Genomic DNA, 27,715 nt, shown 5'->3' with positions numbered 1-27,715 from the left:
TTTTTAATTGTTTCTCATTTTGTGATATTCCGGTTCGCTTTTCGCGAGCGTATTATTGGACTCCAGTAATACCTTTATTTTTTTGTATAAAATGGTTTTTGCTGTATTTTAATATTTCTCAACCGCCGACTGAGGAGTTAGTTTTATTTTTCAGTAGCATTTTTCGCTCCTCTACATGCTTCCATTGGTGGGCTGGCGCGAGCCTCGGTCCTTGCCCTACGATTGGATAGTGAGATTTGGAAAGATAGATTTAATGGCGGGTTAAGTTGTTAGATTACCGGCTGTGGTAGGTATTCGGTAAAACTGTTAGGAAATTGCAGCGAGTGAAGACAGGTGGAATAATTTGAAATTCGTGTGTATCAGATCTTTTTATTAAATTTAGAGTTTATCTTTCGGATATGTTCCATGTGAATATTTTAGACCATCAATTACTTCAAAATCATCTAATAATTTTATTATATACAACAATTTATAATTAGATGGTAATAATATATTTATATTTTATATACAGCTTGACAAAAACAAAATATAGCTATAAAGTTAAAAATTTGAGATAATGTACAGCATTTTATACTAAACATGATCATATTGGATTTGAATTTAATACATATTAGATGATTAAATAAGAAATATATTTTGTTCTTCTCGAATATAATTCAATTTGCAAATATCTTGAAAATGAGTTAAATTGTTTTAAGATTAAATAGGTTTTTATAATTCTCAAACTATTATAAAAAATCGTATTTTATTTTTAGATATCAACTTTCTTCTATACTTTAAAAATATACTAATTTTAATATTTTAAAATATATTAAAAACCTTTTTAATATATCAAAATAATAATTTTTATGTTTTAAAACATTACCCTTTTTTAATATATAAAAACCATAACATTTTGAAAGCATAATTGATAACACCAAAAATTTATGCATAGATTTTTTTTTAAATGTAAAAAGAGATATATGAGAGCTTTTCACAAATTAACTTAAACATATACTAACTTTAAGTTATGGAGAAAGTAATTTCAATTTTTATTCTTTCATTTTTCTGTAAGTGCTTATGGAAAATCTCGTCAAAATAAATTCATAGAACTCCATGGTGTGTTGATAAAACGTTGGGAATTGTTCCTGCATTCTGTCAAATTTTACCTTGCATCCATCGTTTAAAATTTTATTTTTTTTAAACACACTAAATTAATTTTGAATCTTTTTTATCTGAAATAAGAGTGGGTGAGTGTCTCTGAGTATCTTTTGGAAAAATGTTTTTAAAATTAATTTAGTATGTTCTGAAAAATAAAATCTGAAAGGGATGAGTTACATAAAGAGATTTGATAGGGTCCAGGAAAAGAACCGGCCTAAAATGTTTCCTTTAGCTTCTAAAATTATTTCAGAGAACATCTTGTGCACTATTTACCTGTTCTTTGTCTCTTGCTTCTTTTTCTCTTATTTTTCTAATGGTAAAATCGTCGTATATTTTTTAATTTGATTTCCCGTTTTCAAATATATGTACAGGAAATACTGAAAACATTTTTTTTACTGTATCTTCTACAAATATTTAAGAATTTAAAAATAATTTGTTTTTAATAATCTCATGTCGCATTTAGAAATTGAGATTTAAAATAATTTAAATATTATTTTTCTCTTTCTATTTTTTTAAGTTGTCTTTTAAAGATAAAACTCAGTAAAAAAAAAATAATACTTTGAATATATACAGTGATTAATTTCTATGTCACATGCAGACTTTGGATACTTCGAACATTAAAGCTCATTGTAATACTAATAATGAAACATTCAATCCTTATTTCCTCTATTGGGAATGATCAGTTATTTCCCTTAGATCATAACACTACTATTCGACAGACGTGGTATAGGAACATGGAAACCTACTCTTCTACCGATAATGAAACATTTAGTCTTTTAAACTCTTCACTTGGAATGACTTCAAAATAGACAATATTTCAAATGTATGATGATTGACTCTAATGAAAAAAAACAAAAATACCAAGTAACCACTCTCTCTGTTATCATAATCACTCCCTTAGTTGTTTAGGAATAGCTAAATGTATATTTGTCTTAATTTCTTCAAAATTTAAAGAGTAATAACACAATGACACATTTTTACATTCATTTGACACACAATATGAAAGTAAAATAGTCTTTAAAAAAAGTAAATTTTTGTATTTTTTTTAAGAAAAAAGAGAGTAAAAAAATATAGTATCAAATAAATATGAAAAATTTATGTAACTCAGTATATTTTTCAGGTTTAAATTCTCACAAACTTTTTCATGAAATTGTTTATTTCCAATTGGTGTTTCAAAAGCCATTGACTTCACACAAAATAAAACAACTTGCATACTACTATGTATAAATGAGAGGCCAATAAATGCAAATTCATATATTTTACCATTCTACACGCTTGAAATAAACTTAAATGAGAGGTCAATCAATTTCAATGAAATAAATGATACAATGGACTTCACTCATAGAACTAGGGGGTAGGTTTATTTTGTTCACCAAGTTTAAAGTTGATCTCTTTAAACGTTAATAATTTCAAAGAAAAGTTTTTTAATCCCTTTTACCCCAAAATTATAAAAAGTGTGTTTATTTTACTAATGTATTATATGTCCTTTGATTTTGGATTCTTAACACAAAACACTTTATTACATTTTTTTTTCAAAGTATTCATTATGACGATATTGAAGTAAAATGGATTTGGACCAAGGGGCTAAAATAGACTTTTCCTTTAAATTTCAAGGACTTAAATCAATTTTCTTTAAAAGACCAAAATCATTTTTAAACGTTAAAATAATGATATATTATGCATATTTAAAAATTAAGTGATTAGTTTTCCTGATATACTTTTTAAAAAGGAAAACCTGATTGACTAAATATAATAATAAGAAGAAGAATTATTAAAAAGGAAGAAGATAAGAGAAAAATTCAATAACCAAAGGTGTTTCCTTTGTCATAAGAAAGGTAATTTTCTAGGAATTGTTCTTAGAACAAATAAAAGGTAATAAAGCTTATCTCTACATTCAATCTTAATGATATTAAAGAAATTGAGTTCATCTACTCTAATTTGCTTACTATCTTTTAAGAATAGATGATTGGGTTGACTAATTACAATAATAATAATATTTTATGAAAAATTAGTGTAGTACCAAATTATTTTGAATATAGCTAGAAGATTTTTTTAATCTAGGGGCATCTAATATCTTCTTATTAGGGATTTCTTGATTTTTCATATATATATATATATATATATATATATATATATATATATATATTCTCTCATATATAAATCTTTCATATATAATTGTCTACTATTAAACAATTTGGCATCAATTAATCATTAAATTATTTCTCCTATCTTCTTTCTTTGTTTCTGATACTCTTCCCCGCAAAGACGCTTTCACCTTCACCACTGTATCAGCTCCCCATCCCACAACCGAGCCGTGTCTTCTCCGTCGCGTCCGAAAACAGGGCTGTGTCTGGCCCAAAGAAGGGTGTTCGACACCGTCTCGCGCACGCTCCCGCTGAGTGTCTGTGTCCGCACCGCGTCGGAAGCGGAGAAGCACGGCCTCCGAGCCGTGTCGGAGCTTCACCTAATCTATTAATACTCTATCGGTTAGTTTGGAGAAATCTTCACAATCCCTTTTTCAATCAAGTTTTTAAACTGCGTAATACGACGTTTTTGAACTTCTGTTATTGAAGAACGGTGAAGGGAACTTCCAGAGTAATGCATTTATCGGTAAGTTTTGAAAAATCTTCACACTCCCTTTTTCCGTCAAGTTTTGGTCATAAAAGTTTGGCATCTTGTTTGAGAAAATAATTGCTACTAGAGAGGAATAATAAGTTAGCATTTTTCTTTATTAATCATGTTAACAAAAAAACTAGTTACCAATGTTTGCTTCCGCGATGAATTTTTGGAAATGGAGTAAGAGATGTTTGCTGCTATTACTCATTTTGTGGTTGCAGGTGCTTGCCTATTGTGACGTGAATCTTTTGACTTATTGGTTAAAATATCACAGGAGATATCAGGTTCAGGTTTTGATCAAATATTTCAATGATGGGCACCTACTGCAATAATAACCTAGTGTGCAACTTGTATTACCCACACTACTCAATAATCAATCGTGGTGTTCTGTCTAGAAGAAACTCATCATGCCAAAACCCAATTTATTTTGGTTTCCACAAACACCGTTTTGGTTCAGTACTAGCTGGTATTGGTATGGAGGAAGTTGTTAAAGAAGTGAATGGAGAAAATGAAAGAAGGTTTAGGTGGATTGAGGTTGGCAAAAAGGTCACAATAGAACAACGACAGGCCATATCTGAACTTCCTTTCAGGATGTCCAATCGAAGCAAAGCTTTGATGAGACAGATTATATGTTTTTCTGCAGAGAAAGGCACCATATCTGATCTTTTGGAATCATGGGTGAGGATTATGAACCCTATCAGAGCAGACTGGCTTTCAGTTCTGAAAGAGTTGAGAATAATGGAACATCCTGTTTACCTTGAGGTATTTCACATTTTCTGTTTCCTTGATACGTTGTAGTGAGGTTTGAACTTATGCCAACTATCCAAATTCCAAATTGCATATGGTAGTGTTTTATTTACACCATTGGTTTTGTTGGTTTTAAATGTTAAGTCTCATGCAAAGATGCCAGTTTGAGGTTCATGTATTTACATAAAAGTAGTGAAGTGACCTTATTAATAAATAAAATAAATAGATAAATATACATGTATTATGAAAATTGACGTGTTATCCATTTCATGGCTCTGTGATTTAGAGGGGAAATGCAATTTTTTCCTCTGACCATCTAAATGTTCTTGTCTGTCTAGAAAGTTTGTGTAGTAAGGGAGTGATTCACTTTGGGTTGAAAATATTGGAATGAAAATTTAAGCCAAATTATATTTTCCCAACTATTTATCGAGGTGGGTGATAACTTTCTTACCTGAACCTATGCAACTTATATTTTGTTTGCATTTTTTATGGCTTATTTCTTGCACATTTTAGGTTGCAAAACATGCTCTTCAAGAGGAATCCTTTGAAGTCAATATTCGTGACTATACAAAGATAATCCATTATTATGGCAAGCACAATCTACTAGAAGATGCTGAAAATTTTCTCACACTCATGAAGGAAATGGGTTTCATCTATGATCAAGTAATTCTGACTACCATGGTGCACATGTACAGCAAGGCTGGCCATCATGACCGGGCCAAGGAGTATTTTGAAGAGATCAAATTGCTTGGTGAACCTTTGGATAAAAGATCATACGGCGCAATGATCATGGCCTACATCAGAGCTGGAATGCCTGAAGAAGGAGAGAATTTACTTCAAGAAATGGAGACACAAGAAATAACCGCAGGCAGTGAGGTTTATAAGGCACTGCTTAGAGCGTACTCTTTAATTGGCAATGCTGAAGGTGCACAAAGGGTGTTTGATGCAATTCAATTGGCTGGTATCACCCCAAATGATAAGATGTGCAGTTTGGTTGTTAATGCTTATGCAATGACTGGACAAAGTCAAAAGGCTCTAATTGCATTTGAAAATATGAGAAAAGCAAGTTTCAAACCCACTGATAAATGCATAGCTTCAGTATTGGTTGCTTATGAGAAGGAAGGCAAAATAAATACAGCATTGGAATTTCTACTAGATTTGGAGAAAGATGGCATCGTGGTTGGGGAAGAAGCCTCTGCAGTGTTAGCTAAGTGGTTCCGAAAACTAGGGGTGGTGGAAGAGGTGGAGCTTGTTTTAAGAGACTTTGCCACCAGTCACCAGATAAGTTAATGTAGAAGTTACTTCGTATTATTTATTTGAAGCTCTGTGGTTCAATTTTAACTGTTTTGAAAATGAATTAATATGCAATGCAATGAATATTTGAGCTGTTCTGGAAATGGTTCTTTGATGAAAGTTACTCGATGCATTGGTACTCTAGCTTTGAGATATCATGAACATTATGCAATATGCACTGAATTTCTCCTGTCTTTTCCATCCCTGATCAAGCCACTAGATCTACTGTGCTGGATATAAAGATAATGAACCAGTGTTACCCTTTTCCTTTATCATTTCATTTCTCTAGGTTGAAAATTCTATAGTTGTAAGTTTTAAAACGTTTATTGTTCACTTGTTATTTACTCTTCTGGCCAAGACTATTTCCATTTCTCTCAGATTCTATTGCAACATGAACAATCATTGAATGTATTGTGCCCTTCCCGTGCTTAAGTTCTCAGATAGTAAATGCTCCAAAACATAATTGAATTTATTAAGTGCATGATCAATAAAGACTGAATTTATTAAAATGGTCTTTTTTTAAAATGCTATAAAACAGAATTGAACATTTAACTACAATAGGTTGAATCAAGCATGTGTTAAATAGTTTGAGACACCTTGATATTTTGAATTCATTTAGAAATAACATTTTTAGGAGTCAAACGAAGACTTGATGTGTAAGATAAGGGGTAAATGAAAAGAGTGGAAGCTACTTGCATTTAAATCTACGAATATCTAATTCAACCCAATTTAATAATGCTGTTGTTGGTTGGGTTGAGTAATTAGATTGAGATGGTTTTTAAGTTTATCCAATTAAAATTAGATTAACTGATCATTAGTTTTAAACTGTATGAGTGCGGTTCAATCCAAGTAGTTGTGGAAAATAAGGGATAAGTGTTAGTAGAGGTGCTGAGTGAGTTGTATACAATTTGTGAATCTGTATAATCTAAATCCAATATAATTTTATTTTTATGGGTTAGGGTAATTGGATTGGGTAATAAGCTCATGTCAAAAGTGTCCTATTAAACATAATGCATAATAATTGTATAATAAAATTACTGATTGACTAATAATTTTTCTATAAAATTGATTGTATGTTCTCTGATATGAATATTCTGTGTGTGTAAATGTTATAAATATTGTTCTTACATTATAAAAATTAAGAAGTATACAAACTATTTATTTTGAGATATCGTATTTATTAAGGGATAATAATTTTTTTAATGAATCGTTTTGGTCTATATTTGAGCTAAGTTTTAAATAAAAATAAATTCAATTTAACCTAATTAATTTAAATTAATTAAATTGAAAGTTATTTTAAATTCCATCCCATTTAATCCACTCATTGAATTCTATTATTTAAAGGAAGAAAATAGATGCAAGAAGGATGTTAAATTTTATATATAAATATACACATTAAATTTTCTCTCTGAACAAACCTAAATTGAATGGAAACAGAGTGCAAGACGTCAAATGAAAAATGTGATGGAAAGGAAGACCGACCAGAGAAATCCATAACAAATTTAATATTAGTTTACTCTCTAACTAACTAGGAGTAATAAGTTTTTCACTTCAAATTACATCAACTATTATTGTAGTCTCTTCAAGCCTTAAATTAATTTTAGTAAAATCTTATGTTTAAGTATTGTGTATATAACTACTAGTCCCTTAAAAGATATTGCATAACTGTTTCATCTTTTCTTTTAACTCATACACTACTAACCATTTTAATTGATTAATAAACATCACATCAACACTATTTTGAATTACTTTCACCTTAATTATTTAAAACTGTCTCTTTGAAGGCCTGATTTTGATTGAAGATAGTGGTATCACTGGATCCAACCTCACGTAGCGGGAAAAGGCTTTGGTGATTGTTGTTGAAACACACAAATTGTCCATACCTTAAATCTTTGCAAAATCCAAATTGGCTAATTTCTTGTTTCAAAAGGTGAAAAATAGTAGAATCATGAACAACAACGAAACAACTAGTTCACAGCAGCACCCTGGATTTATATAAAAAGATTTCAAACAAATCTATAAACATCAATATTAAAGCTTTACTGTACTGAGAGAAAGGAGAAAGATTATATCTTTTGTTGACTAATTAGGAATAACAACATGCATCAAACAGTGTAGAGGCCTCCAACAATAATTGATTTTATTTTGTGAATTTGATGAGTGAAATGATTTAAAGATAAGCATTTTGTTTGCAGCATTCAACTGCATCAGTAAACATGTCCTCCACACTATACTTGAACTCAAAACCAGCATCCACCAGTTTCTGCGAGTTTAAATGTGGCAACTTTGCACCTTTTATATCCTTCACCTCTCTGAAGGAACAACACAAATCAATCATTAGTCCTACAGTTAATACAAAACCAGATACTGTATAACTGTCACACCAACTTTTAGATTTGTGGGTGTATGTGAATTGTGTGATGTTAGAAACTGTGACTGAAACTGCAATCTGAAAACTTGACTATGTGCAAGGAGAACAGAACTTACTCTACAGATGGTATTTGAAATTCTGGGTATTTGGTTGAAATAATTTCAGCAATCTCTTCAATGGGTACAATGAAGGGTGAACAGTTATATCTCCCTTTGGGATTAGGATGCTCCAGCAGAAAGATATGTGCTCTAGCCAAATCATCCACATGAACCATATGGTAACGAATCACTCCAATTTCTTCCTTTTTGCCTGCATCAATTTAACATCAACTTCAATTGTATAACCTTTAATCTTGTCAAAAGGTATCATATGATTTCGATAGAACACAGTTTGAAACATGAAAAGTAAAAAGGAAGAAGAGAATGGAATAAGGTGCAAGAAGTGTACCAAACAACAAAAGCAGTGCTCTTTCAACAGAGTCAGGAAGCTTGGGACAGATGAAACGTCCAACAACAAAGGGAGGCACAAGACTCACAACTTCCAATCCATTCTGTTCTCCAAACTCAAACACTGCCTTCTCTGTCAACACCTTTGAAACTGCATAAGACCAACCAAATGGCTTCACACTCCTAAGCAAATCAACATCACTCCAAGCACTTTCATCAACCACATCTTGTGGCTCTGGGCCAGTGAAGGAAACGGTGGAAGCACTAGAAGTGTAGACAACCCTCTTCACTGTCTTTGATTTCACAGCTGCTTTCAGAATGCCTAATGTTCCCTCAATGGCCCTTTTGGTCACAACTTCTTCTGGCTCGTTCACTGCAAAATCAATTGGTGTGGCAGTGTGAAAAATCCCAACACACCCTTCTACTGCTGGACCAAAACTCTCTGGGTCGCTCAGATCAGCATTGAAAAAATGTAGCTTTTCAGATGCATCTGGTAGATTTGTGAGAAAGCTAACATCCCTTTTGCCTCCTGTTCATGCCAAAATAGAACAACATAATTATAACCTTGTCTAATAGTTGGTACAGTCATAAACATACCAAATTCTGCATCATCATGGTCATAGTACTGGTTTTTCCATCGAAAGGGTTATTTACCTGGATGAGATCTTATGGTGGTATTAACAGAATATCCATGTTCAAGGAGTCTCTTGATGATCCATGAAGCAATGAACCCTGTGCCTCCTGTGACACAAACTTTACCTTTTCCCTTTTCCATTTGAATACTCTTAATGTGTCACTCTTCAATCTCCGATACTTTTCTTCTGGTTGCTCTTTGTGTGTATAAGAATAACATATCTATATGTTTCATTTCTTTCAGTTTCTGTTTATTTTAGCTATGAGATAAAACAGAAAAAGACTGATTATGCATTAATAAAATCTTGTCGTCTACATATATAATTAATTAATAGTGATGTACTTAAATCATAACGTTAGTAGTTAATAAAATATTTTAAATCATATTCAACTCATAAGAAACAAAAAGAAAAGCATATTATTTTTCGCGGGAGAGTGTATTATCCGGCTAACATGGTTTATTATATAACATTAGTGTGTTAACTTTTCTTTACATAATAAAAACTAATAGAATTATTATTATTGTTATTATTAGGTTTAATGTCTGGACAGGTCCCTATTTTCGTTCAGATTCTCAAATAGGTCTCAGACTTATTCGGCGTCTCAATTGGATCCTTATTTTTGTAAAACTGAATTAAATAAAGGCTTGCCGTTAAATTGATCAAACGCAGGAGAGTATTACGTGGCATGGTGACAGTGTAGTTTTAATTTACGTGGCATTAAAAATGTGTGTCAATTATATTTTTTTAATTTTTGAATTAAAAAATTAAATGTAGATAGTGGAAATATAATTTAAGCAAGGGCAAAGTTGGAAAATCAAAGTGCCGAAAGCCCTATTCTCCTGTGCAATTGCAAAATCGAAATCAAATTGGGGAAGGTGAGTTTCAGGATTCTGGACGTTTGTTTCTTTTGCTTGAATCAAGAATTCCAGCGTTGGAAGCGCTTTCTTTTTCTATTCTTTGCTTTAACCACAACGTAGAGAGATTTCTTCCTTTCTCTTACTCTGGGGTATGGCTGGGTATCGCAGGAACGAGAGATGACTCCGGTAGTGATGGCGCGGCGACGGTGTAGAGATGGCGCGACCAAGCGGCTTTTGTGGTGGTTTGCGACAGCACGTTGGACATTCTTTTTTTTTTCCCTTTCCCTCTTTTCTTGCGTTGATTCGCGTCGTAAGGGAGGGAGTTTCTTCCGTTTTCTTTTTCTGGTTTAGTTCTGGTTGTAGGGAGGAGGATGCGAAACCGGCGGATCACACGGAACTTTCATCACTCGCGATGGCGATGCCTCTACGGTTACGAGGTTTCTGCGTTTCGTGGCAAGGGTTTTCATTTGGCGTTTTTGAGTTCTCTGTTCTCGCGTGTGGCCCGCGAATTGGGGGTGGTGGTTTTTGATTCCCTTTCTGCAGATTGTAAAATGATTTGGAATTCAACTGTTGCAATTTTGGGGTTAGGTTATGAAATTGGATTTGGAAATTTCTTTGAAGGGCTTGAATTGGGGAATTATTGAGGTTTCTTTTTCTCTCCCACGAACCCTAATTTGGAGTCCAATTTTTTTCCCCAATCTGATTTCGATTTCTCAGTTGCAGGGCTGCACATAATTTTTTTCCCAGTTTGTCCTTAAGTTACATGATTTAACATCTGTGCAATCCATTTTTTAATAAAAAAATCAATTCATACTTGTTTTTTTAATGTCAGGTGTGATTAATCAATATAGTCATCATGCCACCAAACCCAAACTTAAACGGCCGTTTGTTCAATTTGACGGCAGACCCCTAATTGCTACAATTTTACACAAAAAAGAATCCAATTGAAATATAAATAATTTTTATAATTTTATTGTTAAATATTTTTTATTTATTTTATATGTAATTTTTAATTAAAAAAAGTTAATAAACTTAAGAAAAAATTTATTAAATTTAAAGAAATGATTATTTAAAGAGTAAAATTGATAAAATAATTATTTTAATTTTTAAAAAAATTTAAAGAGTAAAATTGAAAATCATATGTAAACATCAATAAGAGAAATTTATTTTATGTACCTATAATGTTTTAAACATAATTTAAGTCCTGTAAATTTAGTACCTTTTTATTTTGATTCCAATAATAAGTTATCTATGTTTATTTTTCAGAAATTTAAATTAATAACATTAATCCGTATAAAAAATGATTTTATCTTTGAAAAATATTTTCTTCTTGTTGTAATATCTTCAAACTTTAAATTTATAATTTTTGTCCGTAAAATCCCATGTTAATGTAGATAAATAACACTATATCAGGAATTCAAGTTAAAAAAATCAAAGAATCCATTTTTTGAGACTATTTTATTTATGTTTTTTTTCTTCAATGGGATAATTTAGTTTAAATTAATAGTCAAAAGTCAAGTTATTACATTTAAATATAATTAGTGGAACTATATACGCGCATGCGTTTATTTCTATTTTATTCTAATAAAAATTTATTAAAATTATAAAATAATTATTAAAAATAGTTATAAAAATAAATAATTTGTATAGATAAAAGTTTATTTAAATAATTGTTAAAAAGTTTTTAACAATAATTGTTAAAAAGTTTATTCTAATAGATAATTATTTAAATTTAAAAAGTAGTTATTGTAAGAACTTCTAAAGATTGTCTTTTTTTTAGAAAATGGTAGTGTGACTTAAGTAGTGAAACTCAAATATTTTAATGTTAAAAGTTTAATGTATAGATAAAAGTTTTAAAAGACAAATTTCATTATTTTAAGTCACACAATATCTTTAAAAACAGTTCCTCTGCTCTTCTCTCTCTTTAGAGATTCTACTTGTTGGGTCATCTGTTTGCATATTAGAGGGTGTCAAAGTGATAACTGCGGTTAGGTCTTCTAGTCTAGCTGAACAGTTCTTGAAAAAGAGTAAGTTAATTTCTATTTTTTTTCTTTAGTTTTCATGTTTTTCAATGCATGTGAGCAGTTTTCCACTAATCATGTGTCACCTAGGTTTTCCTTTAGGTTCTCTGTTGATAAGTGGTTCTAATTGCGTACCCTAATCATTATTCTGTGAGTTGTAGGTGCAGATATAGTTTCTTGAACTTGGGAGTCATTTTAGCTCTTGTAGAGTAGTTGGGTCTTTTGTAAGGTAAAGGAAGTGAAATGCTATTGACTTTTGTTTTAGTGATTTGATAATATGAATTAATGTGTTTTAATTTGAATAAATTGACTCATTCATTAAGATTGAATAACATGATTTCATTGAAATTGGTTTAAAATGTGTGTTCTTTGTTATTGGAATAGTCTTGTCGTGAGATTTTGTTGATTGTTACTTGTTTTGATCATTTGAGCTAATAGATTGATGGTATATATGTGTGTAAATTGCTCTTAGATATTCATGGAATGAAAAGTGAGAATTTTGGTTGGTTTCTAGTCTAAAATTGGGGTTTTGACAAGGGAAATTCTAAAATAGTTAATTTAGCAAGATACTTGATATGTAGAGTCCGTGTTGATGCCAATTAAGACTTGTTTAGTATTTTAGTTCAATGAAATTTGGTTTGTCGTGTGTTTAATATGTTGTCATATATACACAAATGTGTAAAAGCTATGAACTTGGTTAAAAGGGGGTATTTACAGGAAAAATTCTAAAGGAATCAATATAAGAGTAAACTTGGTGTTTAGAGTCTGTCTTGAGATCTTTTGAAACTTGTTTAGCATCTTAGTGCACCAAAAAATATGGCTGGTAAGTTATAAAATCTTATATATATATATATATATATATATATATATATATACACACATACACACACACACACACACATATATATATATATATATATATATATATATATATATATATATATATATATATATATATATATATATATATATATATATATATATATATATATATGTCATTCCTTTAATATGTCATTTTGTGTAGATTATTGCATATGTCATTCCTTTAATAGATGAGAAATTATAGGATCCTTGTATGTATATATATGATACACTACTATTTGAAATAACACATCAAAATTGTTCTTTAAACCTTTTTATATGGTATCAAGAGTCAAACACCAACATCCTCTACAATTAGGAATTGATGCTTTTTTATTTCATTGAATCTTTTAGATGACTTCTTCCAATAAAAATCAATCAAAGAAACATGATTTTGGGACTTCCGCTGCATCTAAGAGCAATATTTCTACTATTGTCGGATTTGTGATCAAGTCAAGTATATCTAACTCTGCTCTTAATTTTTCTATTGTTACTAGGGGTAGTGATTGGATAATTGATTCAGGTGTTAATGATCATATGACTTGTGATCCTCATAAATTTACTAATTTTCCCCCTAATTGTTCTAAAAGTGTTATTATTAATGTCAATGGGGTCTCATCTCCTATTGAAGGTGTAGGTACTATATCCCTTTACCTTCCTTATCGATTCCTGATGTTTTATTTGTTCCTACATTGAAGTGTAATCTTATCTCCGTCAGCAAGTTAACCAAATCACATTCTTGCATTATCTTGTTTTACCCAACCCATTGTCTATTCCAGAACATCTATTCCAAGGAGATGATTGTCAGTGGTAGAGAAAGTGAAAGATTGTATTATCTTGAAAATGTCTTATAACAAACCCATAAAGGATCGTTGATTTGTCTTGCGAATGACCACATACAAGATAAAAACAAAAGAAAATTTGATTATGGCATAAACGGTTGGGACATCCCTTTTTTGGTTATTTAAAAAAATTATTTTCATCATTATTTCATAAATGTAATATTTCTGATTTTTTTTTGTGAAATTGGTGTTAAGTCAAAAAGTCATTGTGTTGTGTTTTCTTTAAGCAATAAAAAAACTTATTTTCCTTTTTCATTAATTCACACAGATGTTTGGGACCCTGCCACACAATCTACACATAATGCAAAAAAATGGTTTATCAATTTTGTTGATGATTGTACTAGGGTAACCTGGGTGTTTTTTCTTAAACATAAAAGTGATGTGTGTGATGTGGTTCGTTCCTTCCATCATATGATTATTACACAATTTAAAACATCTATTAAGGTCATTCGATTAGATAATGGAGGAGAATATTTTAAGACTAAATTAATAGAGTTCATGAACTTTAAAAGCATCTTGCATCAAACTACATGTCCTTATTCACCATAACAAAATAGAGTGGCTTAGAAGAAAAATAGACATATATTAAAGGTGACAAGATCACTTTTGTTAGATGGTAATGTCTCATCTCATTTGGGCTGAGGTTGTGAGCTCTACAGTTTATTTAATTAATTGAATCCCTTCTAGTGTGCTTAACTTTTGAAGACCTTTAGATGTGTTGTATGATCATTATATCCTTCCTTCCATAGTTCATTTACCACCTCATATTTTTGGATGTGTTATATATGTTCACTTACACCCACATCAACGTATAAAAAGGAAGAATGAGCTATCAAATGTGTTTTTGTTGGGTATGGATCAACTAAAAAAGGTTATCGTGTTTACCATCCACCATCAAAGAAATTTTATATCTCTACGGATGTGACATTTAATGAGTATGAATTTTTTTATGTTGATTCTACACTTCAGGGAGACAATGAAAGTGAAGTGTATAATCATGATGTTAGTATGTCTGATATCTCAGATATAAAATTATATTGTGAAGAAAAATTATCGTGTGAGGATCATTCTACAGGAAGTGAACCAATTCTAAATATGAACACTTCTTTTCAGGATACTATAATGTCTTCTGATCTTAACCAATCGGCTCAATCTTCTCCACAGGTTTTGCTTGACTCTTTAGAGGTACCTTCTGATCTTATCTCTAATAATACTAATGTAAATGAAATTAATCATGAAATTGTTTCTCTTGGTCCTACCGTTGATAATGTTACCAATAAGGAGTATTGGTAAATCTTGAAGAAATTTGTTTTGATGATGCTACAAGAAGTTTTAGTTGAAGAAGATATTAGAATTAGTTAAAAGCAATTTGTAGAAATTAAATGTAGTAGGAAATTCTTGTAAACCTTGTAAACTTGCATTTTTAACTGCAATAATCGATTATGGAATGGCAATAATCGATTATCACAAAGTCATACAGGAATAATCGATTATCTCTTCATATAATCGATTATCACATTTTGAAAACCCTGTAACGGACTTGAATAATCGATTATCACTTACAATAATCGATTATTCATGGCAGTTGGGAGCTAACCTTTGGCATTCAGTGTACTTGGCTATATATTTTGATTTGGAGAAATAAAAAAAAAATGTTGTTGAACAGAAGCTCTAGCAGAATACTGTTTGTCAGAGGAAGTTCTCAGAAGCTATAGTTCAAGTTCCCTTGCTTGGTCTCGTGAACAGGAGAGGCTCGCGTTTCGTGTGTCGATTGTCGGAGCAAGCTCTCTTCGAGTTAGCAAGGTGCTCTGCCTGGTCTCGTGAATAGGAGAAGCTCGCGTTTCGTTTGTCGATAGTCGGAGCGGTTCTCTTCGAGTTGGCAGAGTGTTCTTCTTCCGGTTCGTTCGTCGAAGGAAGGTTTATTTATCTGCTTTATTAACTATTTGTTGTAATCTGTTAAACCATTTTTAGTGAAAAAGGTTAATCACTATTTATAGTGATTAACGACTGGACGTAGAATCTTTTGATTCGAACCAGGATAAAAATTCTGTGTTGTTCTTCTTATTCCCTGCACTCATTTTATTTTACGTATATCAACTGTTTGATAAATTTTCTCAAAGAAAATTATTTTTACTAAAAGGACCAAATTAATTTTAATTGTGATCGAACACGCTTTCCACTCTCTTTCAAGTTTTTAATTCCGCTGTGCGACTCTATAACGGTACCGATTGTTCCAACAATTGGTATCAGAGCTTGCTTTGATAGTTTTTCAAAATTTGCGAAAATGGCCGGTCACAATCAAAACCATGTATATGCTGAGGGTGCTTCCATTAACAGACCTCCATTGTTTACTGGTGATAACTATGCTTTTTGGAAAGTGAGAATGGAGATTTTTATGGGGTCTGTTGATAGAGGTATCTGGGAAGCTGTACAAAATGGCCCTTATATTCCTATGAATACTGTTGATGGTGTAGAGACTGAAAAACCTTATTTTAATTGGACTGCTGAAGAAAATAGACGAGCTCAGTTTGATATTAAGGCTCGGAATATAATTTTATCTGCACTAACCATTGATGATTTTTTCAAAGTATCTGTTTATAAAAGTGCTCAAGAAATGTGGAAATTTTTAAGAGTCACTCATGATGAAGTATTGAATGTGGCTAAGTTGACTTGTTCGAACTCATGGTCTACATTAAACTCCTCAAGCTCAAGCGATTCTAATGAGCAAGAAAATCTATGCTTGATGGCCAACGATAAATCATCTGAAAGCAAAATCTTGAAGGAAAAGAAGGACTATCAAGGTTCCTCTTCAAGCTTCAAATGTTATGGATGTGGTGAAAGAGGCCATCTGAAAGCTGACTGTTCAAGCAACAAAAGAAGTAAAGAAAGAAAAGAAAAGAAAATTCACAAGAAGAAGAAGGTTCACATTGCCTCGAAGGATAATGCATCAACCACCTCTAGTTCAAGTGATTCTGTTGAAGAAATAAACTTGTGTTTGACAGCTAATTTTGATGATGCTGGAAGCCAAGTAAGTAATTCTAGCTATGAATCTAATGAATTTGATTTACAAAAGGCGTTTCTTGAATTACTTGATGAATCTGAAACATTGAATGCTGCTTATAAAAATATGAAAAAGGAATTTAAAGAATTGAAATGGAAATATGAAAATGCATTAGATGAGGAAGTCATATTAAGAAACAAAGTTAGTAATCTTGAAACAAAATTGTCTGAATCTAATTCAAATGAAAAACCTGTTGAGTGTTTATCTTGTAAAAGTCATATGTTTAACATTGACATACTTGAAAATTTACTTTCTAAAGCAACCAAGTCTGTCTCACATGTTTTTAGAAGGAGCAATGTTAGAAATAAAGAAGTGCATCATAAAAAGTCTAAAGTTAAGAGAACTCGTAGAGTTTGGGTTGAAAAAGGAACAACTGTAAAAACCAAACTGCATGGTGTTTGTTGCTTCTATTGTATGAAAAAAGGACATACTTCAAATAAATGTAGTATCAAACATTTTGATGTTCCTGATGGAAAATGTGCTTGGATTCCCATTATAAAGTAATTTGTCTCTAACCCTGAGGACCCAAATGAGATTATGGGCACCAAACCTCTCTTGGATGGTTTTGCAGGTTAAGTTCTCAAAAAGAGAGGAGAGATCCATGGTATTATGCTTTCGGAAATAATGATCTAAGAGCAGGAAGTGAATCCATCAAATGGCATTCAAAGCCTTGGTTCGAACTCCATGTGATTGAGCTAAGTGTTGTTTGAACTGTGTTATTGCACTTTGTTCTGGTTATCTTTCTAATTTTCCATTATTTGATTATTGTTATATTCATTTAAATGAGTTGGTTGATAGATTTTCATTGGCATTTTTAGATAATTAAGTTATTTGATTATTGAATTGGCATTTCCGTTTCAAAGATGTTTTCTGTGGAGATCTATTTATATGCATGCCATATGAGCTATGATTTGCTCCACATAAAGCTTGATTACAAACTGTGAAAATCACTGTAGAATAGTCTTTAAAAGCAGTTGTCAAAACTACATTTCCTTGTTTGAGTCAATTTTCCAGTTTTAAATTCTGGTTTGCCAATATTTCATGGATAAAATCCATTGAACCAAGATAAACAATGTTATTGAATTAAATCTGATTACTGCATATTGATGTTTTAATTTTTATATATGTTGTTTTATATGCAGAGTTGAATTCATTGGGTTGAACAGATTGGGATATGAGAGTGCATGAATCATAGCTGTTGTTTTGAAAGTTGTAAATTGTGTTGTCAAAGTTAGTTTTTTGAACTGATTGTGCTAGCTGAAATGCTTTCATATCAAACCTGTAGCAGCTGTGATAATTTCCATTTAAGCTACTGTTGCATTCATTTTAGTTTATAAATTGGTTGCTTAATCATTGATATCTTAATTGTTTGAAAAATGGTTGTTGATTTCGTGGGTTAATTGAGTATGCTAAAAGTTAAATTTGAATTGCATATTTAAGGGGGTATCTTTACTTTATGAACTTAGAAGAGAGGTTGGAGTGTTAGACATATCTTAGAATCAAAATCTATGCAAATTTTTGCATTTTTCGTAAACTTAACGCTTCATAATCGATTATCATCAAGTCATAATCGATTATTCATGCATTAAAATCAATTCTGGAAAATCTTGAGCAGATAATCGATTATCATTATGCATAATCGATTATCATGCAATTCTGGGCAGTAATTATTGAACTGATAATCGATTATCACAAGCCATAATCGATTATCACGCTGACATGTTCAAAAATAGAGTCGTTGGAGCATCCCATAACGGCTATAAACGACCATAAACGGCTAGTTTGTCCATTCTTCTTATAATGTAATATTTATTTTCATAAATAAAATGATCTCTTGATTATATGCATCCTTTGATTAATTGAGGGGGAGATCATATTTAGGGGGAGCCTTCAACATCCGATCTTTTTGCTTCTGATCAAAAAGGGGGAGAAGAATAATACAAGGGGAGAAGTATAAATTATTACAGGTATTGCTAACCTTGTTGTTGTTTGTTAGCTTGTATGTTTTGCAGGTAAGCCAAACTTGCTTTTAAAATTGAATTTTTGATCATCATCAAAAAGGGGGAGATTGTTACCAATAAGGAGTATTGGTAAATCTTGAAGAAATTTGTTTTGATGATGCTACAAGAAGTTTTAGTTGAAGAAGATATTAGAATTAGTTAAAAGCAATTTGTAGAAATTAAATGTAGTAGGAAATTCTTGTAAACCTTGTAAACTTGCATTTTTAACTGCAATAATCGATTATGGAATGGCAATAATCGATTATCACAAAGTCATACAGGAATAATCGATTATCTCTTCATATAATCGATTATCACATTTTGAAAACCCTGTAACGGACTTGAATAATCGATTATCACTTACAATAATCGATTATTCATGGCAGTTGGGAGCTAACCTTTGGCATTCAGTGTACTTGGCTATATATTTTGATTTGGAGAAATAAAAAAAAAATGTTGTTGAACAGAAGCTCTAGCAGAATACTGTTTGTCAGAGGAAGTTCTCAGAAGCTATAGTTCAAGTTCCCTTGCTTGGTCTCGTGAACAGGAGAGGCTCGCGTTTCGTGTGTCGATTGTCGGAGCAAGCTCTCTTCGAGTTAGCAAGGTGCTCTGCCTGGTCTCGTGAATAGGAGAAGCTCGCGTTTCGTTTGTCGATAGTCGGAGCGGTTCTCTTCGAGTTGGCAGAGTGTTCTTCTTCCGGTTCGTTCGTCGAAGGAAGGTTTATTTATCTGCTTTATTAACTATTTGTTGTAATCTGTTAAACCATTTTTAGTGAAAAAGGTTAATCACTATTTATAGTGATTAACGACTGGACGTAGAATCTTTTGATTCGAACCAGGATAAAAATTCTGTGTTGTTCTTCTTATTCCCTGCACTCATTTTATTTTATGTATATCAACTGTTTGATAAATTTTCTCAAAGAAAATTATTTTTACTAAAAGGACCAAATTAATTTTAATTGTGATCGAACACGCTTTCCACTCTCTTTCAAGTTTTTAATTCCGCTGTGCGACTCTATAACGGTACCGATTGTTCCAACAGATAATACTAATTTAGGTGAAACCAATCATGAAATTGATTCTTGTCTACGTGAGACCACCAACACACCAAATACTGAGTCTACTACTGTTCAATATAATCTTCCACCCTGTTCTAACTGTGGTCAACCTCCAACTAAATATGATCCAAACCTCCAAGCCAAAGCTATATATCCCATTAGTAAATATGTGTCATCTCACAGTCATATGCATCATTTGTATCTCAATTATCTTTAATTTCTATTCCTAGTAATATACATGAAGCTTTGGCAGATTCTAGATGGACCAGAGCAATGGTTGATGAGAAGACAACTTTACAAAAAAAAAAAACAACACTTGGGATCTTGTGTCTTTACCAAGAGGGAAGAAAACTGTGGACTGCAAATGAGTATTTACAATTAAGCATAAAGTTGATGAAACTATTGAGAGGTATAAAGCATGACTTATGGCTAAAGGTTACACTCAATCTTATGGTGTAGATTACCAAGAGACGTTCGCACCAGTAGCCAAACTCAACACTGTGAGAATACTTCTATTACAAGCAGCAAACCAAGATTGGCCTCTTCTACGATTTGATGTGAAAAATGCTTTCCTACATGGAGAAATTTTAGAAGAAATTTATATGGATTCTCCACCAAGCATGACAGATTCAATTGGAATGAAGGTTTGCAAATTAAATAAGGCTTTATATGGATTAAAGCAATCCCCAAGAGCATAGTTTGGAAGGTTTACCAAGTCTATGAAGGCTTTTGGCTATAGAGCAAGTAACTCTGATCACACCTTATTTTTGAATATAGGAAAAGGAAAAACTACAACTTTGATTATATATGTAGATGATATGATTGTTATAGGAAATGACCAATATGAGATTTCTAGTTTACAACAATACCTTGCATCTGAATTGGAGATGAAACAACTTGGAAACTTCAAATACTTTTTGGTTATTGAAGTAGCTAGATCAACATGGTATTTTGCTATGCCAAAGAAAATATACTATTGACTTACTATCGAAAACTGGGCTGCTTGGGAGTAAACCAGTTGATACACCAATTGAACAAAACCATAAACTCTTTCAATGCTCAAATTCAGCAAGCATAGACAGAGGGAGATACCAAAGGCTGGTAGGAAATTTAATTTATTTGTCCCATACACGTCTAGATATTATTGATGCAATGAATGTTGTTAGTCAATTTATGCATGAGCCACAAAAGCTTTATATGGATGTTGTTGAAAGAATTTTGAGATATTTGAAGTCCACTCCTGGAAAAAGAATTTTGTTCTCAAATCATGAAAACTTAAAGGTAGAAGGATACACTGATGTACATTGGGCAGGTTCAAAATATGATAGAATATCTATCTTTGGATACTTTACTTTTGTAGGAAGGAATCTTGTAACTTGGAGGAGTAAAAAACAACTTATAGTAGCAAGATCTAGTGTTGAAGCAAAATTCAGAGGCATGACACTAGGAGTATGTGAACTTTTGTGGATTAAAAATGTGTTATAAGATTTGGGCTTTAAACCAAGTGAAACTATGAGTTTGTACTGTGACAATACGTCGACTAGAGAAATTGCTCACAATCCTGTGCGACATGATAGAACAAAGCATTTGGAGATTGATAGACATTTCATCAAAGAGAAGCTTAAAGTTGAAATAATTTCCTTTCCCTTTGGAAGATTAGAATTGCAGTTGGCTGATGTTCTCACCAAAGGAGTGTCAAGTTGGGAATGTGTAATATCCATGCACCAACTTGAGTGAGGATGTTAAGAGATGTCAAATATTCTATTACCTAATGTTAGACAATAAAATATTGTATTAGTTATAATTTAGATATTATTATATTTTGTGTAGATTTGTGCATATGTCATTCCTTTAATAGGTGAGGAATTATAGGATCCTTGTATGTATATATATGGTACACTACTCTTTGAAATAACACATCAGAATTATTCTTTAAACTTTTTTTATAAGAATTATGTCTTTGCTGAGAAACTCTCTAGATAATCGATTATCAGATCTGATAATCCATTATTGTAGTAGGTATTCTGAGATAATCGATTATCAGACATGATAATCAATTATTTCAGTAGGTATTACTGTTTTTGCTTAAAACTCTGTGGAATAATCAATTATCAAACTTGATAATCAATTATCTAATAAAAAAATAGAAATTTAGGGTTTATGAACATGTTTATGTATATATGTATGAATATGATGGTAAACATGGATGTGTGTATGGATTTAGTATGTGTTATATGTATGATGATATTCAAATGAAATATAAAATGTGGATTAAGTATGATGTGAAAAGGATTCCATGGGGAAATCTTTATGGTTGTTATGTTGTGTTATGTATTGAAATAAGGGCTCCGGGATTGAGGGAAAACTTCCCGGAAGGTCACCCATCCCAGAATTACTCCAGGCTAAGCACGCTTAACCATGGAGTTCTTATGAGTCAGGCTACCGAAAAGCAAATGCATTTTGGTGATATGAGTAGCCAAATCAATTCCTTTAAGCTATCCTTCAACTGTATAGTCCCATACCATACAGTCTCCAAATCCCTCTCATTCCGGTGTATGTTCGATTCATCCATGTACCCCTTCCACCCGAAGCTGCCAGGAGCCGCTCCTTGTCTGTGCCCCTGCACCATGCTTCTTGCACCGGCGTCACTATATTGCTATTATGTATTATTTTAGATAATTATAATGAAAGTCTATATGTCTTTTCTTGAACCATCTGTTGTGTTTTATTAAAATATGATAGTTGAATACTATGAAAATTGGGATGATAAAGTTATTCAAAAGATAAATGTTAAAATAATTATTTTAATTTATAATAGTTAAATTTAAATAAAAACCATTTAAAGGATACAATTAAAAATAATTATTTTAATTTAAAATAATAGTTACTTAAAAATAAAATTAAAAAAATAATGTGTGAAAAAAAAAACGATTCCTGTATAAATGTTATAAATTTAGAGTCAATGAATTACTCGCAAATGTATTTAAATGGATCTCTTTAAAGTTATTTACAATTTTATTATAATTTGTTTAAAATTTATTAATACTTATCAAAATATTATAATAAATGTAGACTATTTTCTTGACTACGAAGTTATGTAATTTATTTATAAATATAAGATAATATTAAAATTATAAATATATCATAAAAAGTAATAAAAAAAGTTAATATATATATATATATATATATATATATATATATATATATATATATATATATTATAATATTTCATTATGAAATGTTTAATAGTTTTTGTTTAATAATTTTATAATTACAAACAACTTCAACAATGCTTTAAAATATTAAATTTATTAAATTTAAAAATTATATTAGATAAAAATAAAGTAAATAAAATTAGATTATATTTAGTTATATATGTAACATCCCAAAAATACAGTATAAAACCATATTGTAGAATACTCACATATTAACAATATTACCGATCAGTCAGAAAGGGAGTATACGCTTATGGCCGAACGACCTTACAAAATACTACAGAATTTAAAACTTTACAAAATCACAACTAAAGTCTAAACCGAACGGTTATGAAAATAAACTTACACCGAGCGGTGTTACAAAATAAAACCCAACCTAGCGACCGAACGATCCTAGGGTTCCTCTTTCACTTCCACTTCAACCAAAGCCTCTTCCAGCAGCTCTTCTCCTTTTGCTCACATCCACGGGATGATCATTGCAACAGGAACAGACAACCGAACGACAATTACAGACAAGACAAGACAAGAAAAATAGGGTAAGCTTATGTAATTTAATTAATCCAGTAAAACTTATACTTCACATAACTTCGAACATAATTCAATATACAATCATGTAACATCAAATCATGCACTTCCAATCAAAATCATACGTCAAAGCATGCAATGACCGACCACTTTACTCTGACTGTCCGGACTGTATGAATTTTGTGTAGCTACAAAGTTTTTGCACCCGGGTGATGTAATAGTTGGGATGCCCTCAACAGCTATCACCCGAGGTTAGTTCGTTCCGTCCAAGTTCACCTTATGGACTAGGACCTCCTGCCATTCTCACACATGACTTACTCCTCTCTACTTGAGAATGAGTAATCACAGAATATCAAGATAACCGCCAGCTAAGCATAACCACATTCATAGTCTACCATTCAATAACCACTTATGAGATATTTCTCCTTGGAATACTCTTTCATTTCCATTCTATTCCATTCATTTTCAATAATACAATCATACCGAACCAATACAAACAGATCCCATCTGAAATCAAAACTGAACCATAACATTTCTCTAAAGACATGACCGAACGTTTTGAATACATTCTAGATTACCCCAGCTGGACATATAGTGTAAGACCGAGCGGTCTTCCACTTATACACAGAATAGGACCGAACGATCCATTCTAGATAAGACTCTTCATAACCCGAACACTATCATCATAAACCGAATGCTCGTGGTAATATTTGGACGTTTACTGGTTACTCATCAGTTACTACAAGACGTGATTTTACTAGACATAACTTCTAAGAATGTACAGAATACTAAAGAATAAGTGTATTTTAGACTTAACTGAAAATTGTGATAAATATTTGTGAAACCTAGGAACTTAAACTGAACCCTACAGGCTTAAACCGAATACTATTGATTTGGACCGAACACTCTTAGTTCAAAGATAGTAAACAATGGAGTATAATATAAATACTGAGCGCTTGGTTAAATACCGAGCGCTTGGTTAAAGACCAACCACTATTGAGACCGAGTGTTTGGTTCAAGACCGAGCACTACTGAGACCGAGCGCTTGGTCCACGACCGAGCACTACTGAACTTAAATCAAATTGAAGGAATATATATATACAATTACGCAACACTTATTTTTAATGAAAAATAACGATAACATCTACGACTTTACGTATTATAGAATACATTAACTAAACTGTTTAGGAAGCATAAAAAGGAAACTATACTTAGACCGAATGCTTACTTACAAGCACACTAAGAGAAAACCGATTGGTCATGAACTGAAATTCTCCACAGTAGATGAATCCAGTCCAGACCGAATACTCAAGGATAATCGAACGGTCAATAAATGACTCTCGGTTGACAACACATAAATTACGCAATATACTGCAGCCTTTTAAAAATCAAAACCATATCTCAAACCATTTCCTCATCATTTAAAACTCATACATTCACACCGCCAAACATGCAGTAATAACCATGCTTCATATTCATCCAACGATTAACAACCATTCACTCATTCAAACAAAGAATCATAATCAAATTATATAAGCTTCTCTTACCTCTAAACGTAGCCGAACGCTCACAGATGCAGAATAGGGTTCACCTATACCAGTCTTATACACTTAGAGGTCACCGATTTAAAACTAAACCAAATTCAAGACCAAAGTTTCTATCAGAATGAGATAACACACTCATGCAACCAGAATTTGGGTTTGCATGTGACATAAAACGAACGGTTTTAGAAGAGAAGTACTCACCAGTTTAAACCACAACTTGATCGGTGCAATAGAAAGCTCTTGACACCAGAAATACTCAGGCGTTGCCTGAATAGTGATCGGAGAAAAAGAAAGGTAAGAATTGGTAGAGAGAAGATGGAGAATTCTAGAGAGAAGGAGGAGAAAAAATGGGGTTCAGGAGTTTGGAGAAGAATGGTGCATGCAGAAAGTGGGATCGAATTTCAAAATTTCCACTTAAATACCTTCTTCTCTAAACCGATCGGTCCACTCTCCTACAGCCACCTGTCTTCCACTTACTGAAAATATGAACCTTTTCCTTGACACCTGGCTTCCATTATCTTGGGGTTTTTAAGGGTTCTGACAATATATATATATATATATATATATATATATATATATATATATATATATATATATATATATATATAAAGAATTAATTTTTATACATGAAGTTGTATTACATCATATTTTATTTTCCATTTTATGGTTTTCACTTTTGTAGAAGGAGTCGAGAGAGAGAGAGTGAATGATAGATTTGAGTGGAAATAGAGATAAAATTTGTGTATTTTTTAAGATTTGGACTTGAAAATGAGTAGATTTAAAGATAAAGTTGATAAGAGTTTTAGTAAATTAAAATATAAGATTATCATTTTTGTATAAAAATTAATATTTTTATTAATATTAATATTATTATTTATTGTTATAGTTATTATATATGTAATATATATTATAATTATCATATATAATATATTATTATAATAAATATCATATATATATATATATATAATAATAATAATATTATTATTATATAATATAATTATTATTTATTTTTTCAGACTTGTTTTTGTGAAATTTAATATTCATAGTCCCTATTAGTTTTAAAGGTTAGGGAATATGGCAGATGTATGAAGACCCTCAACAAGCTATATAATCAAGAATTCACACATATGGATGTTCAAGGAATTGATTCCACAAGTCCCAAAACCAATTCCCTTACCTTTAACCCTTCATAGAATCAGTTCTACTATATCTAGAACCGATTCCTAACACTTCAATGTAACACAATTGTTCATTAAGGCCTTGTTCACTTGAGTGGATTTGAGGGAGAGTAATTGAGGAGATTTGAGAGGATTTGAAAATAAATTTTTTTGTTGTTTATTTGAGTCAATTTGGAGGTAAGTGAGAATGAATTTGGAAGTAAAGTTTCTAAGAATTAGTGTAGGATTTGATTGACGTGACAAATTAAAAAAATTTACTTCCAAATTCAATCTCATTTACCTCCAAATTCACTCAAATAATCAACAAAAAAATTTATTTTCAAATCCTCTCAAATTCTCTCAATTATTCTCCCTCAAATCCACTCAAGTGAACAAGGCATAAATGCGTTTCATGACCACTTTCCCATTGCCTTCGTCACCATGGAGGTTCACCGCATCACCCACCCACACTGGTACTAGGTTACATTCATCACACCACACAACCTTCCATGGAACTCACCTTATGAAGTCGGATACCACACTATCTCCACCAACACGCACATAAAGCTATTAAACAAATGTTTTCATCTCTCAAAACTAATAAACTAAACCACTCACCTTTATATAGTAAGGACATTATTGTAAGACAACCATTATCACCTTCAAATCTTTTCCACTCATGGAAAAACAATGTGATCTCGCCAATCCGCGTTCTCCATCACTCATGAATCACTAAAACAAACATCATTAATCATGCCAAATTCACCCCACAAAATCTACTTGAATAGTAAATCAATGCAAACAAATATTCTAAAGAATAAATTTTAAGGAAAATTTAGCTTTTTTTTTTCTTTTTAATAACCACATACTCTTAGTTTCAGTATATGTTTATTAACACTTTCCTATATTGCAACCACTCATAATTGACCTTAACTTTGAAATATTTTTTTATTAACACTTTCGTATATTGTAATGTAAACTGTTTTAAACAAATTTTGAACATAGTAAATTTTGAAACAATAAAAGAAATTATTTTGCAATGTATATAATTTTTTTATTCTTTTTTTGTAATTATTTTTTAAAATTTAAATGATTATTCATAATAAAAAATATTATTTAAAAATTAATAAGTAAATTATTTATAATAGAAATATAAAAAAAATATTTTTATAATTATTTTTTATGAAAATCAATTTAATAATATTTTTCCTTAATAATTATTATAATAATAAATGTTTTGTATAATAGAAATGTGTTTTCAGTAATAATATTTCAATGAATAATCAATTAACAATCATTAACATGACCAACCATTACTTATAAGTAT

At 31.4% G+C, this 27,715-nt stretch overlaps 2 protein-coding genes across 11 annotated transcripts; one reads left to right on the top strand and one right to left on the bottom strand.

The window, feature by feature from the left end:
• Positions 1 to 3,326: 3,326 nt before the first annotated feature.
• On the top strand, positions 3,327 to 9,440 carry LOC108326945 (pentatricopeptide repeat-containing protein At1g01970). 10 transcript variants are annotated; one of them, XR_008246859.1, is made up of 5 exons: positions 3,327 to 3,750; positions 3,978 to 4,518; positions 5,017 to 5,794; positions 8,333 to 8,444; positions 8,530 to 9,440. XR_008246859.1 is itself a non-coding variant. In XM_052872800.1 (4 exons), the coding sequence occupies exons 2-3, from the start codon at positions 4,066 to 4,068 to the stop codon at positions 5,791 to 5,793; spliced, it is 1,230 nt and encodes a 409-aa protein (XP_052728760.1). In that variant the 5' UTR covers positions 3,327 to 3,750; positions 3,978 to 4,065; the 3' UTR covers position 5,794; positions 8,333 to 8,477. The 10 variants fall into 10 exon arrangements, 7 of the variants coding, with proteins under 7 accessions (XP_052728760.1, XP_017416063.1, XP_017416065.1 ...); XR_008246857.1 differs by having other exon boundaries at positions 8,277 to 8,444; XR_008246858.1 differs by having other exon boundaries at positions 7,992 to 8,444.
• Positions 7,967 to 9,388, bottom strand: LOC108327832 (vestitone reductase). The gene is made up of 4 exons (XM_017561550.2): positions 9,268 to 9,388; positions 8,615 to 9,142; positions 8,284 to 8,476; positions 7,967 to 8,108 (listed from the first exon to the last, which is right to left on the bottom strand). Exons 1-4 carry the CDS (start codon positions 9,386 to 9,388, stop codon positions 7,967 to 7,969), a joined length of 984 nt encoding a protein of 327 aa, XP_017417039.1.
• Positions 9,441 to 27,715: the final 18,275 nt, after the last annotated feature.

This window comes from Vigna angularis, chromosome 2 (genome assembly GCF_016808095.1).
Source record: "Vigna angularis cultivar LongXiaoDou No.4 chromosome 2, ASM1680809v1, whole genome shotgun sequence".
In the NCBI taxonomy this organism is placed as follows: domain Eukaryota; kingdom Viridiplantae; phylum Streptophyta; class Magnoliopsida; order Fabales; family Fabaceae; genus Vigna; species Vigna angularis.
This window is presented reverse-complemented; position numbering and strand designations above follow the sequence as displayed.